The 13,393-nt window shown below is 40.3% G+C and overlaps 2 protein-coding genes across 4 annotated transcripts in view; both read right to left on the bottom strand.

Moving 5' to 3' along the window:
- Positions 1 to 13,393, bottom strand: part of SAT1 (spermidine/spermine N1-acetyltransferase 1) — a 599,966-nt gene that overhangs the window by 377,642 nt on the left and 208,931 nt on the right. The window lies entirely within an intron of this gene.
- Positions 800 to 13,393, bottom strand: part of PTCHD1 (patched domain containing 1) — a 70,493-nt gene continuing 57,899 nt past the window's right edge. Inside the window, exon 3 of the mRNA XM_050777348.1 lies at positions 800 to 12,317. Within this exon, the coding sequence (XP_050633305.1) occupies positions 10,663 to 12,317 (1,655 nt within the window). The 3' untranslated portion in view covers positions 800 to 10,662. The remainder of the gene's footprint in view (positions 12,318 to 13,393) is intronic.

Genomic DNA, 13,393 nt, shown 5'->3' with positions numbered 1-13,393 from the left:
GTAAGCCCAGGCAGGCAGGCATATAGGGTGCTTCCCACTACAATTTTATTTCCGCATTTGTGATTATATATTAAACTAAGGCCAGGAACTGGTTTTTCTTTTCTTTCTTCAGAGACAGAGGTGTAACATTGTGACTGTTAAGCCAAAGAAGGCACCATATACAAGGTTTTATAAAAAGACACCTGCTGCTAAACAAACAAACAAGCAAGTAAACAAACAAAAAAACCCCAAACTTCTGCCTGTAGGATATTGAGTCATATACACTTTTTTTTGATTGCTCATCTGGTACAAACAAAACAAAGCATAAACAACAAAAAAGAACACATACTAATTACTCTTAAGAGAAATGAAATACCTGGACATAAAAAAAGAAAGAAACGACCAGGCGCGGTGGCTCACACCTGTAATCCCAGCACTTTGGGAGGCCGAGGCGGGTGGATCACTTGAGGTCAGGAGTTTGAGAGCAGCCTGGCCAACATGGTGAAACCCTGTCTCTACTAAAAACACAAAATTAGCTGGGCGTCGTGCACATCTGTAAATCCAGCTACCTGGGAGGCTGAGGCATGAGAATCGCTTGAACCCGGGAGACAGAGGTTGCGGTGAGCCAAGATCATGCCATTGCACTCCAGCCTGGGTGATAGAGTGAGACTCCATCTCAAAAAAAAAAAAAAAAAAAAAAACAAAACTAGAGATATTCCCCTGGCCCACTGACATTTCACTCTTTGTTGTGTGTCTAGTAGAGGATTAGAAATATACCCGAAAAAGTGAAAGCAAAAAAAGAAAGATGTGAGGTGATAGATATGTTAATTAACTTGATTTAATCATTCCACAATGCATACATATATCAAAACATCACATTGTATCCCATAAATATATACAATTTTTATGTCAATTAAAAATAAATGAATAAAAAAGAAAAGGTGAAAGCAATACATTTGAAATCTCCTTTACATTTGAAATTTGATATCAAGATTGAAAACAGGATGCTTCAATGGAAGATGGGATTTTAATATGAAAAGATAGTCAACTAAGGACTCAATGTATTTGGCATGAGCCATTTCCCAGGTTTAGTGTGCTAAGTGACTTGGGGGCTTCTACATTGTATAAACTCCATGTGCAAGCATGAAAGATCGCCCTATGGTGAAAGCTGGTCAGATGGAGAGGAACCGTGGAATTGCCAATCATCAGTGGGATGGTTTTCCCTGCTGATTTTGTTTCTGTGTAGGTGTGGGATGATGTAAATACATATTTTAGGCATTAGAGGAACTCAAGTAGTACAAAATACAGGATTTTTTTTTCCTGAAAGAGTTGGCCATTTTTTATTAGATTGATTTTTTAAACTATCTTTAAAAGGGAAAAATACTGTACACATTTGCCTCAAATGTAACAAGTTTAGTCTTATTTTTCTAGATATTAAGAAATGCAGGGGTCTGGGGTGGCATACACAGCCTCTTCAGATAAAACATTTCTGTTTATATCCATGAACCATTGCCCTGTAGATACTGCAAATAAGCAGTATAAACATCTAGGTTTGTTAATGTTCAGAAGGGCCTTGCTATGATGATGTAGAGGGGCACTAAAAAGGATTTGTGTGTCTCCTGACTTTAGGTAAAAATTATAGTTTATTAATGCCCCTTGTTGCAAAGTATTACAGCTCTTTGCGGGAAATTGCTCTGGGTACATTTTTGATTAAATTCCACCTGAGCACATGCTGCCTGTCATGGAGAAAAGTGATGTGACTCACACTTTGTAAAGCTCTAGGTTTGACTATTATTTTTTTCTAGTAGGGTTTTATGCTTATCTGTCTCAAAACTGACCAAGCTGAACTCATTATTTGCTCTAGCATTTGGATACTTTTTCCTAGTTTGAAAATAGTTTATTATGACCAGAATCACCCACTTGCCTAGTGTGAAGAAACCCAACTAAAATACCGGGAAACACAACGTAACTATGGGGTCTTTTTGGAGGAATAGGTGATAAGATTTCCGAATACTGAATTAGTGCTTACTTTGATTGACAAGCTGTGGTCTTAGATCTATTGCCATGGAAGCAACTTAAAAATTTATTGTGATTTAGCCCAAAACTTTGCAAAATAAGATGCAATTTCAGGAACTTCTTTCACTAGCAATGACAATAGGAGAGGGGCCATGTTTAAATGTTTAAACTATTTTATGTCTAGGGTGAGGATCTTTTCCAACATTACTAAATATTCAACATAGCTTCTCTTTTTTGTTTTCTCACCTACTACAATTGGACTGTTAAAGGAACACTGAACAGTTATGACTATTTTGTCATTAATAATTATTGGCAGAGGTTATTTTTGTTGTTAAAAATACTAAGAGCATTGGCTATGTAGACATACTTTTTACAATTTTGAAACATTTGCACATTTAGAGGAGTGAGAGAAGTTTGATCAAGAAATTACTAAAAGCAAGCTGAAATTTCTTTTGTTTGGGCCTAGCATTCAGTAATTCAGTAATTTTGCTCATGGGTTCTAAGCTGGAGTGTAAAGCACAACAAATAGTGGGTGGTTGTATTATGGGATCATAAACAATAGGAAGAGAACTTGAGTGTATTCTAAGTTGCTGAAGAGGAATTACAGGTCAATAATTCAAAAGAAAATATGGGGTCCCTTTATTTAGAAAAGCATAGATTCAGGCTCTGTGTCTTTACCTTATAGACAATCCAGAACAATTTACATTATCCTCAGCTCATATATTCAGTCATTCCTCACAGATGTGATTGTTTTCAGCTTCCCAATAATTACGTTTTCCCCGTTATACCGTATGCCAAGATTTTGTTGGGGAACTGCACTAGGGTTCCTCTTAATGTCCACTCCCAACTACTGTGTGTGTGTGTGTGTGTGTGTGTGTGTGTGTGTGAGAGAGAGAGAGAGAGAGAGAGAGAGAGAGAGACAGAGAGTTTGGTATAAGCTTCTAAGCTTCTAGTCTTGGATAGTTCTTCTGTTGCTTGTGTGACTTTTCTCCTAAATGGATGTTGCCTATCACCAGGCCTCTGTGCATGGCACTTCCTTTCCTTGAGGTGGATGAAATGCACTGGTTTTCCCATCAAACTGATGCTAGGGATAAATGGAAACTGCCCACTTCTTCCTAAGACAAGGAGTTGGCAAGATGAAGGGACCACCCCATATGTCCTTCCTCACCACTTCTTTCCCCCTTCGCTGGATCACCAAGCAAATATTCTAAATAAATTTCCACAATTCCATACCTTGGGAGAGATCTCTGTGGTTTTGGGTCTATGCTATTCTTCTTGCTTATAACTTAGAAAATTCCAACAAATGCAGTTTTCCTACTATGAAACAGTTAGCAATTTTTAAATTGCAAGGCACATTCACTTTTCCAGGTTTCTTTTCTTTAAAGCATACTGTTTGGCTGCTCTTAGCTGTGCTCATGCACAAGAAACATATAGAAGGGGAAGATAACATTTTTTCAATGGTATCCTGCAGACGTCTGAAGCCTTCGGCCTGCCAAACCTTACAGAACTATAGGGCTGGGCTTGCCAAGGCTTTTTAATGTGCCTCAAATGTGTCAGGCATATTGTAAAAGGTGGTGTGCATGTGTATGTGTGCATGCACATCTGTGATGTGTGTATGTAAACATGTGCATGTGTCTAGGTATATGTTTCTATGTTATAGTTGTACACACATATATGCATGTGTACATATGTGTGTCAATATGTATGTGTGTGTGTGAAGCAGAGCCAGTGGGTCATTACCAGTTTGCCCAGTCATCCACAGTCCTGGGAGGCATCATGGCAATTGCCTTGGTGATTCTGGATCAGTGGGCAAAGGCAATTTTGACAGGGTGGTAATTTAAAGAATAAATATCTGAAAGGCTGAGCTAAACATGTTCAAGATTCATCCTAGAAAATTAAGGAAATTGTTTTGTCAGAGAACGTGATTAGTTTTCCCAAGCATGAGCCTGGAATGAGTAATGGAAATGGGCTGGGTCTTTGCCATTTGGCAGGAATTAGACAATGCACTTTGTGGATCCCAGTGAACAAAGCCCTCAAACTTCACATCAGATGTTACAAAGTTGAACTAATATTCCTCCATCTCAACAGAAGGCTTTCCTTATCATGGCTGGGCAGAAGATGATGGAAGGGGCACTGATCAGCCATTGGTGTCTCCTTTGTGCTTCATGCAAGGCCAAGTAGTGATTCACCCAGCCTTTCCCATAGGTCAACCCAGGTGAATTCCATTGTGCCTGAAGTTATATCAGTAGCCACAGAGCCAACAAGTGCAGTATAGTCATTTATTTTCCAACTTCCTCCAGAAACCTATATTTTATCTAGCTTCTGACTTGGAGTCAAGAGAACTGGGCTTCTGCATATTTGTGTATAAAACACACCTGTCCTTTTTTTTTTTTTTTCCTTTTTGAGACGGATTCTCACTCTGTCACCAGGCTGCAGTGCAGTGGTGAAATCTCGGCTCACTGCAACCTCTACCTCGTGGGTTCAAGTGATTCTCCTGCCTCAGCCTCCTGAGTAGCTGGGACTACAGGCATGTGCCACCACGCCCAGCTAATTTTTTTGTATTTTTTAGTAGAGGCGGGGCTTCACCATGCTGGCCAGGATGGTCTCAATCTCTTGACCTCATGATCTGCCTGCCTCGGCTCCCAAAGTGCTGGGATTACCGGCATGAGCCACCGTGCCTGGCCACACCTGTCCTTAAATGCACCCATCTGTCCATGGCCATGGTTGCTTCTTTGCCCACTATGAATATTATCAAAATGAATGAGATTTATTCTCTCCATGCTTGTTTGAGAGTAGGGTACTGCACATGTGTGAAAGCATGCCTAGTGTAGACATCTCAGAGTAGGGCTCATTTGGGAGCAGCCCTTCCAAGGATGTGGTATGCAGTTGCAAAGCAGCATATAACTATATATAACCTGGAAATAGGCTGCTCTTCCCTGGTTCTTTGACAGGGCACATTTCTATATGTTGGCTTTGTTGGCTGCTGCCTTTATGTGTGTATGTGTGTGGGATGGTTACTGAAATTTTGAGGCTATATATATTTTGTTGCAACAGTGAGAATGTGGTAGCAACCTGGTGTTCCTCTTGCCAACAAGAGCACAGTACAGAGGGCTCCTTTCCTGGTCCTGCTGTGGAGGGCATATTTAGCTGCTGCTAGAACATGAATTGGCACTGAAAATACATTTGCAGAATAAATGAATGAATGAAAGAATGAATGAAGAATAAATGAACAGAAGTAGGCACTTGGCTTGGGATGAAGAAACCACTATTTTGAAGCATTTTTGGATCCTTAGAGAAAAGATAGTTCAAAAGTTCTTGATTGCTCATTAGCCAAAATGAGGACACCAGGGTCACATTCCCAATGAGGTCTTTATTAATTTAGGACAGTTGTTCTTCAGCCTTTTTGGGTTATAGACCTCTTTTGGAATCTGATGACAACTGTGAGCCCTCTTTAGGAAAATGCACATGTTGAATATATACACACATTTTTGCATATAATTTGATCTTAGGGAGCTCAGAGACCCCTCCCATGAACTCATTTGGCCCCCAGGTTAAGACCCCAATAATTTAGATGAATAGAAGCTGGCAGTAAAGTGGCAGAATGGAGAAAGAATTGAGGCTAAGAACTAGATTTCAATTATATTCTCATATCTGTTTCTAATTAGCTCTGTGAATATAATTTCATTACTCCAGGGTTCAGTTTTCTCATGTGAAAAACAAAGGGGTAGGCTTAATTCTAACCAAAGATTCATCTGGTGTCAGCATTCTGGAAGGAGAAGCTGCTGGCATATTCCACAGGAACATCACTTCTTCCACCAAGGTTTCTCTGCTGGTTTCCTCCTTGGTACACATTGCTTTCTTTGTACTTCGAAAAGAAGGCTTCTTTCCTCACCAAGTAGGCTCCTAATCAGGTGGCACTAATTTTAATGTAACTCCAAAATCTGCACAGAGGCCATAGCTCTCCGGTCGCCTCACTTCCTCTTCCTTCCACAGTGCTCTCATAGTTATCAAAGAGGACTTCAAACAAATCACCTGGACAGAAGCGGGGCGGGTTAGAAGCAAGCTGGCGGGAACATCCTGGCACTGCCTATTCAGGTGAATGGATTATAGCTCATCCACTTTCCTATTTGCTTTCTCCTGGACTGGCATGAAACAGAAATAAACAGTTGTAACCACCACAGGGAGGAACTCTGCAATGTGCTGGCTGCAGCCATTCTTAGTTCTTTGCCAGCGAATCCACTAACTTAATATTTTTCTTTGTATCACAGCTTTACTATGCTTTTAAAAAATAGGAACTTTATGTCTCTAAATACCTGGTGCTTTTAACACAAAATTAAAAGCAAATTACCTAAAGGGAGTGTTTATATTCCCTCAGACAAGCCAGGCACAGTTATTCAGTAATCAGTGGTGTCTCTTCCCCATCCCCAAAAGCAAGTGCCTGTATCCGTTTTTTTCAAAGATCATAGTATGATGTCGACATCCAGGACTTGCAGCCCCTTTCCAGTGGCCCCACTAAGTGGTGACCAGCTTCATTCTGAATGTCCTAAAATGATTGGTAATTAACTACCTTCTGTGGCAACTCACTGTATTTGTAGCCTTAATCTCAGGCTCAAATGTACTTCTCAGTAGCTTTACATCCCGAGCCCTAGTGCTACTGTGCGAGAATGAAGAATTACAAATAATGTCTTGAGTCTCTTTTCTTTGCCAGGCCTTTCCAAGTGTGCTTTCCAAATGTCATCTCTCATCTCACTCAATCCCCACAATATAACTGCAATGTCACGCAAAGGTAGGCTCTACGAGCGCAGATTTTTAAAAATCTGATTTGTTGACTGTTGTGTCCCCAGTCTCTAGAACAGTATCTGGGCAATATTTGGCACTCAATAAGTATTTGCTGAATGTAAAGATATTTACTGATATTATCCCCATTTTACAGATGAGAAAACAGTCAGAGGTCAAACACTACTATAAGCTACAGGGGTACTTTAATAGGATCCAAAAGAATAAAGCCATTATGAGGAAGGTAACATTTGTGTCCAAGAGGTTCTGCCTCATGCCACACCCCCAAGACAGCTGCCCATTCCACCTTTTCTTGTGATGGACACAGCTGAACCCCGTCATTGGCACTGGAGAAAAGTGGTGTCATGGTTTCAGAATGCCACTTACGATTGGTTGATGGTTAGTTAGAATTAAAGGGTCATAAGGGTTACCAAGGGCCTCATTTGGAGCAGTATATTGTACAAAAAGCGTGGCCATGGAGGATGGCATCTGATTATCACACTTCTGACTGAAAACTGAGGGAGTGAAAGTGGTAGGAAAGGCAGAAGCAAACACAAGCAAACACAAACCACAAACCAAATTAAAGCAAAACAAACATCAAAGAAACTAAAGACTCCAAAACCCAACACAAAGTAAAACTTATGAGCTGGAACAATGGAGAAACATTTCATGAGGGTTTGTCTTCATTTTTCTCTGGAACAAACTATACTTCTTTTAACCTGAGGAGCCCTGATGCTACTTGTTGGAATGTTGCTGTAGGCTAAACAATAATGCCCTATTTCAAGTATCACTTTTTTTCTTGCAAACATCACATTCCTTGTGAATTTACATCTTCTTCTGAGTTTCACTCACTAATATCACCCTTACCCTGACTTTTAAAAATTTTCTTTATGAATGGCTAAAAAAATCCCAGTATGACAGTTTTTTAGTTGACCAGGAGAAATATTTTTGATGAATGGAATATTTTCTTTGGTAAACAAACAACAAACACCAACTCAAAACCAATCAAATAAGTTTCTTTGGTAAAGTGGACGTTAATGTCTTGGTTGGAATTAATTGAAAGGAAAAAACACCGCTTCTTCAAGTGTTTGCAGGGATCAATTTTTCCCTCTTTATAGTAATTCAAAAAGTAAAACTTGATGAAGTAAAGACTTAGATTTTATGGGGATGTGATTCTGAGTTACTTCTAAAGTGTCTTCTCCACAGTGGGGCTAAACCAATGCGGCAGAGCAATAATCAATAATCAGTATTAACAAATAAATAATAATTATCTAACAATAAATAATAAAGCTTGGCATGCATAATCTCCCAATAGAAAAATTCATTTCACAGTCAGAATTCCATAAGCCTTCATTTCAAGTGCTGAAAAGAGAAGTTGACAAGTTTGAAAATGCCCTTCATTAAAAAATACAATATCCCAGGGTATACAGAGACTCAATCAACTTGGAAAACTACTATCTGTCATAAAACAAAGTTCCACAGTAAGTCATTCTGGTTGACCAAATTGAATGATTAAATTCTCAACAAAATCCATTTAATTGGTGTGTGTGTTGTGTCAGTTTTGTGGAGTCGCTTTAAGCCGAGGTGCTCCACGTGGCTGACACTAAATCAATGACTGATTTAGAACACACTGTTCAGAAAATGATTTAGCAACATATGATTTAAGAATAAAACCAATCCCCTCTTCAGTTGTGTTTATAAATAATAGCCTAGTTGCAGGCCCCTTGGAGACAGAATTGATCGAAGATCTATTATGCAAACTTGCCCTTTTGTGAGGACTGTACTTGTCCTCAGATTAAAGCTTATTATCTTCTAGTTGAGTGCATAACACTTGTATTATCACTTAGTGTGTCTGCAGGGGAGACTGAGCAAGTGCGTAATGCATTAGCTACAATCCCCTGCACATGTATTTAGAACTGTATGGACAACAGTACATGAAATAGAAAGCATAGGTTTGCACTTGGTATGGTTACATCTGAATTATTTGGGCTTTTTTGCTGTTTTGGAAAGACAACGGCAAACCTAAACCTCCAACATTTTAATCCCAGACACTAAAAACATGTCTGCCCTGTGGCCAATAAAGTCCTGTGTTCCTTCTTTGGAAATGCATTTTGAGAGGAGTAATAGCCATCTTATGAGAAAACTGAAAATTGGCCTGCCCTGTCTTAGGTATGCTGAAATGATGAAAATCCTTTAGTGGTGTGACCTGAGTGAGTCACTTTATTCTCCTAGGTCTCAGTTTCCTCCTCTGCAGAAGATGGGTAACTTGCACAGCATGTCTGCTAAGGTTCAGAAAGGTAAGATGCTTTTGGGAAATGCTTACCACTATAGATGTCTAAATAAGCTACATCTCCAAAAGGGAAAAATACTGTAGATATTTGCTATAAATGTAACCAGGTTTTAGCTTCATTTTTATAAATTTAAAGAAATGCAGGGGCCTGGACAACGTATACAGCCTTTTTAGATCTAACCCATTTCTGTTTAGATCTATGAACCATTCTTCTGTAGATACTGGAAGTCAAGAGTGTAAATATCTAGGCTTGTTAATACACAGAAGGGCCTTGCTATGATGAAGTAGAAGGACATCAAAAAAGGTGTGTGGGGAACCAGCAAGGTGAGGTGCAGCCAGTTTAGTAAGAGAATTGGACTGCCATCATTGATAGATTTGTATTAGTGAATACTTTGTCCAGTCTTTTCCATCTGTCTCCCTTTTGGCCCTTTATCTCCCTGCACTTCTACAAAGCTTCTCAGTGTCAGGACTTAGACTTACCAAAGATCTTCCCCTCTCTGTCTCTGAGCAGGTGTGTTTCATAGCAAAGGCAGACTGGCACTACAAGTTGGAAGCAACAGCAAATTACTATTTCAGTGTTCGTTTTTTACCCTCAGTCATGCGTGGGCAGATGTTTCTGGGTATCCATGCAAAAAATGCATGTAGGGCCAACCACAAACAGCTGTACCAGCTGGCTATTTTGTTGTCGTTGTTAAAATGGAGACACTATATCTGGGTCCAAGTAGACACCTGCTTTTGCTCCATCATGCCAGGTATTTGGGTTTGGCTCTGTGGTTTTGGGTCCCTGGATCCTCCTGCCAAGAGCTGTAACTAATAAAGCAGACCCATTTGGTGACAAGTGACAAGCTCTTCCAAAATAGAATCACACCAGTTCTGCAGTGCTGGAGCTGTCATTGGTTTTAAGGTGTTTTAACCAAACCAAACTATACAAATGTTAAAAGCATACCAATGGGGGAATATGATAATTTCATTCTAGACAACAAAACTGCTTCACCTGGGTGAATTTAGGGGTGAAACAATTTTAGTCCATGAGTGATGGCCACTCTACCATGTATCAGTTTCCAAGGCTCTGGCTTGCTTTTGCTGGTCAGAACTTTCAGAGCATCTCCTTTGGTGTTAGGGAGCTAGGTGAGACAGCTAAAACCTCAAACCACAGACCATGGCTGGAGCTACTGCTCTACAGAAGTTCTGGAAGCCTTATTGTTTGAACAATGCTTAAAAGCTGTTTCTGCCTTGGCAGTTGACCTTTCTATCAGTGGGTTTTGTCACAATGCCAGCAACATCTGCAGTTTGGATAAGACAGGATCCTGCTTGTTAATAAGCTTTCTTCTATTTGATCTTAGTTTAAGAGACTATAGGTCTCCTAGGGTGTGTGTGTGTGTGTGTGTGTGTGTGTGAATTCTCATAACAACTCTTTTGTTTTAAAGACTGAAAATATGCCATGCCCATTTCTCCCCACTGTCTCTTACTTTTTTTTTTTTTTTGGCAATGCCTGTTTCCTATCTTTAAAAAAGGGAACAACTTTGAATTTAATTGTTTCATTAACATAATCTCTTTGGTCTTGATAAGACCTAAGGTGAAAATATACCAAGCAGACATTATCACACTGTTGTAATTTGGTCAACCACACGGGTACTATCGATATCCACCATTTCTACACACTCAATTTCCTCCCGGTTCTCAGGATTTTTCTTCTCTTTCCTTTTTTTCTTAGAGGGTGGCAGGAAAGTCAGTATCACAGGTAAAATGGCAAAGCAGTGAAAGAAGGTGACAAATGCTATTAAAAACAAGCACCTGAACAGTGTACAGGTCAGATTTGAAGGCACAGCTGCAAGAGGAATCAGACCAACAATATAGCAGAGGTAACTCTGTAAAATAGCTACCCCATGCACTTCCAGGGCATTTTTTACCCATTTAGTTCTTGTGAAATCCTTGCCCAGAACAAATGTGGATAACAGTGGAGCACAATTGTCAATTGTGTAATTAATTCCATAAATTAAGCATAGCACAGAAATGCAGTCCAGTTCTACTTTCCATAATGTCATGAAACCTATCACTCCAAACTCCACGGACACAACTGTTAGAGTGATCCAGACGTTAATCAGTGAATCTGCCACCAGGAATGCCGAGAAGAAGAGCAGGAACAAAGCACTGATGCAGGAGTTGTGCAGGGGGGCTCCCAGAGAGGAGGCATATCGATCCATGTACACAAAGGACGGATTGAAGACGATGAACTTCACCTTGGAGGTGACAGAAAGTCTCCTCAGGGTTTCCAAGAGATCATAGAGTTCTTCTCTGTTTGTTTCCATGGTCTTGGCCACCAGAAACATTCTGGAGGCCACTACATCGACCTCATCATTGTATTTTTTAGAGAAGATGATATCCTCTTGAAAATGTGAAAATTGAGGGGCTTTCAGAAAGGAATTCCTCAACATGTCTGTGAAATTTTTCTTAGGCAAGCCAGTGGATACATTGAGTTTCCGAAGGTAATTTAAATAGCTCTCAAACCAGGATATCCGCACAAACCCCTTGGTGTATTCTAGAACATCTTCTTGGACACTAGTGTTCCAGTATTCTATAGACTCATATATGTAAAACCCAATCACAGGACTGTAGTTGCTAAAGTACTTTTGCTGGGCAGTAGTGTACTCAATGGTTTGTGTCGCGGTTGCTACGATGTTACTAAGGTCTGACCCTTCACTGACCTGCAGATAGCCCATTAAGGCAAAGGAAATATAAATAAGGTAAAAGAGAACTACAAAAGGCTTGACATAGGTGTTGGTTATCCAGTCACAGTAATAGCGTTTGAGGAAACATACCAATAGGTGACTCTCGTAAGTGTTCGCTTCCTCGCCTTCGGTTGTGTCCTCACTGAATCTGGCTGTCAGGAGAAACCTGTACCATGCCGGCTTCTCCTGCAATGCCTCAGGCTTTGGGACTTTTCTACAGAAGATACTATGCTGGTAATTGTTTTCTATGTAGCCAGTGAACACTAGGCTGGAACCATAAAACGAGAGTACATAGAGGTAGTTGAAGAAGATTGCAATACAGGAATTGCAGCAGAAAATCCTGGCTGCCTCAATGTTTGTGAAAGGGCTGGCCCCTATGCCAAAGGTGACCAGGTACATGGCAGTGGTGAGAGAAAAGGAGAGCATGGAGTCTGCATAGACTGCTGCAGTTCTCTCTTTAACATGTTGGTCTTCTCTAGTTTTCCTCCAGGAGGATAACATTTCAAAAGTCCCATATAATCCATGACCTAAGGGGGCAGAAAAAGACCAGAGCATAAGTTTAAAGGACTAATCTCTTAAGAGGGAAATCAACTTGATTATGAGGGACTACTGGGTCAAGGCAAACGTAACCAACCCTAGTGGTGATGGGTATGTGAATGCCAATGATTTCTCCTATGGGGAGATAGACCCATGTTTTGATGAATCATAAATGTTAATAGATAATGAAAGGGCAGCTAGAGAAGCAAAGATCTTCATATTCCCTCTGGCTTAAGAAAGTTCTCTTCTTTGGAGTGTTCCACCAACCAAACTGCACTTAGATGAACTTTTGCCTATAGAAAGCTGAGTAGAGCCAGGCATGGTGGCTCATGCCTGTAATCCTAGCAACTTGGGAGACTGAGGAAGGAAGATGACTTGAGACCAGGAGTTTGATACCAGCCTGGGCAATGTAGCAAGACCCTCTCTCAAGAAAAAAAAAGAAAGAAAGAAAGAAAGAAAATGAAAGAACTTAGCCAGGAATCGTGGCTCATATCTGTAGTCTTAGCTACTCGGGAGGCTGAGGTAGGTAGATCTCTTGAGCCTGGGAATTGGAGGCTGCAGTGAGCTATGATTGTGCCACTGCACTCCAGCCTGGGTAGCAGAGCAAGACCCTGACTCTAAAAAGAATAAAAGCTGATTAAACTTGTGCATATGTCTCCTGGGGATTTTTCCCATTAATAGCTTAGGGTTATTGGTGAAGTCTGGTTGGTGGAACATTCCAGAGAAGAGAAGATGTCTGGACACTCATCATTTTGCTTTCCATTCCCACAAGTCTGGCTAGGGGTCAGTGCAGAGGAAGACAGTGGGCAGAGGGTTCTGAGTTAATGTCCCGTCACCTCATTTAAAATTGGCCAACTGGCGGGTTTTAGTGATAAATAGGCAGTGTATTTAATTTGAGTCTTGACAGGAAACTAAATCACAGCCCCCTCTTTTTTCCCTCCCCAAATATCAGGGCAGGAAGCAATAAATCTGAGAAAGAGGGAAGCAAAATAAGTAGGAGTGAAGAAGTTTCAGTGAAGAAAACACAGAAAAAATAAGATAAATATGAACTCTCCTGGTTATTGAT

This window comes from Macaca thibetana, chromosome X (genome assembly GCF_024542745.1).
Source record: "Macaca thibetana thibetana isolate TM-01 chromosome X, ASM2454274v1, whole genome shotgun sequence".
NCBI classification, from domain to species: domain Eukaryota; kingdom Metazoa; phylum Chordata; class Mammalia; order Primates; family Cercopithecidae; genus Macaca; species Macaca thibetana.
Note: the sequence above shows the minus strand (reverse complement) of the source record. Positions and strands in the feature narration are given on the sequence as shown.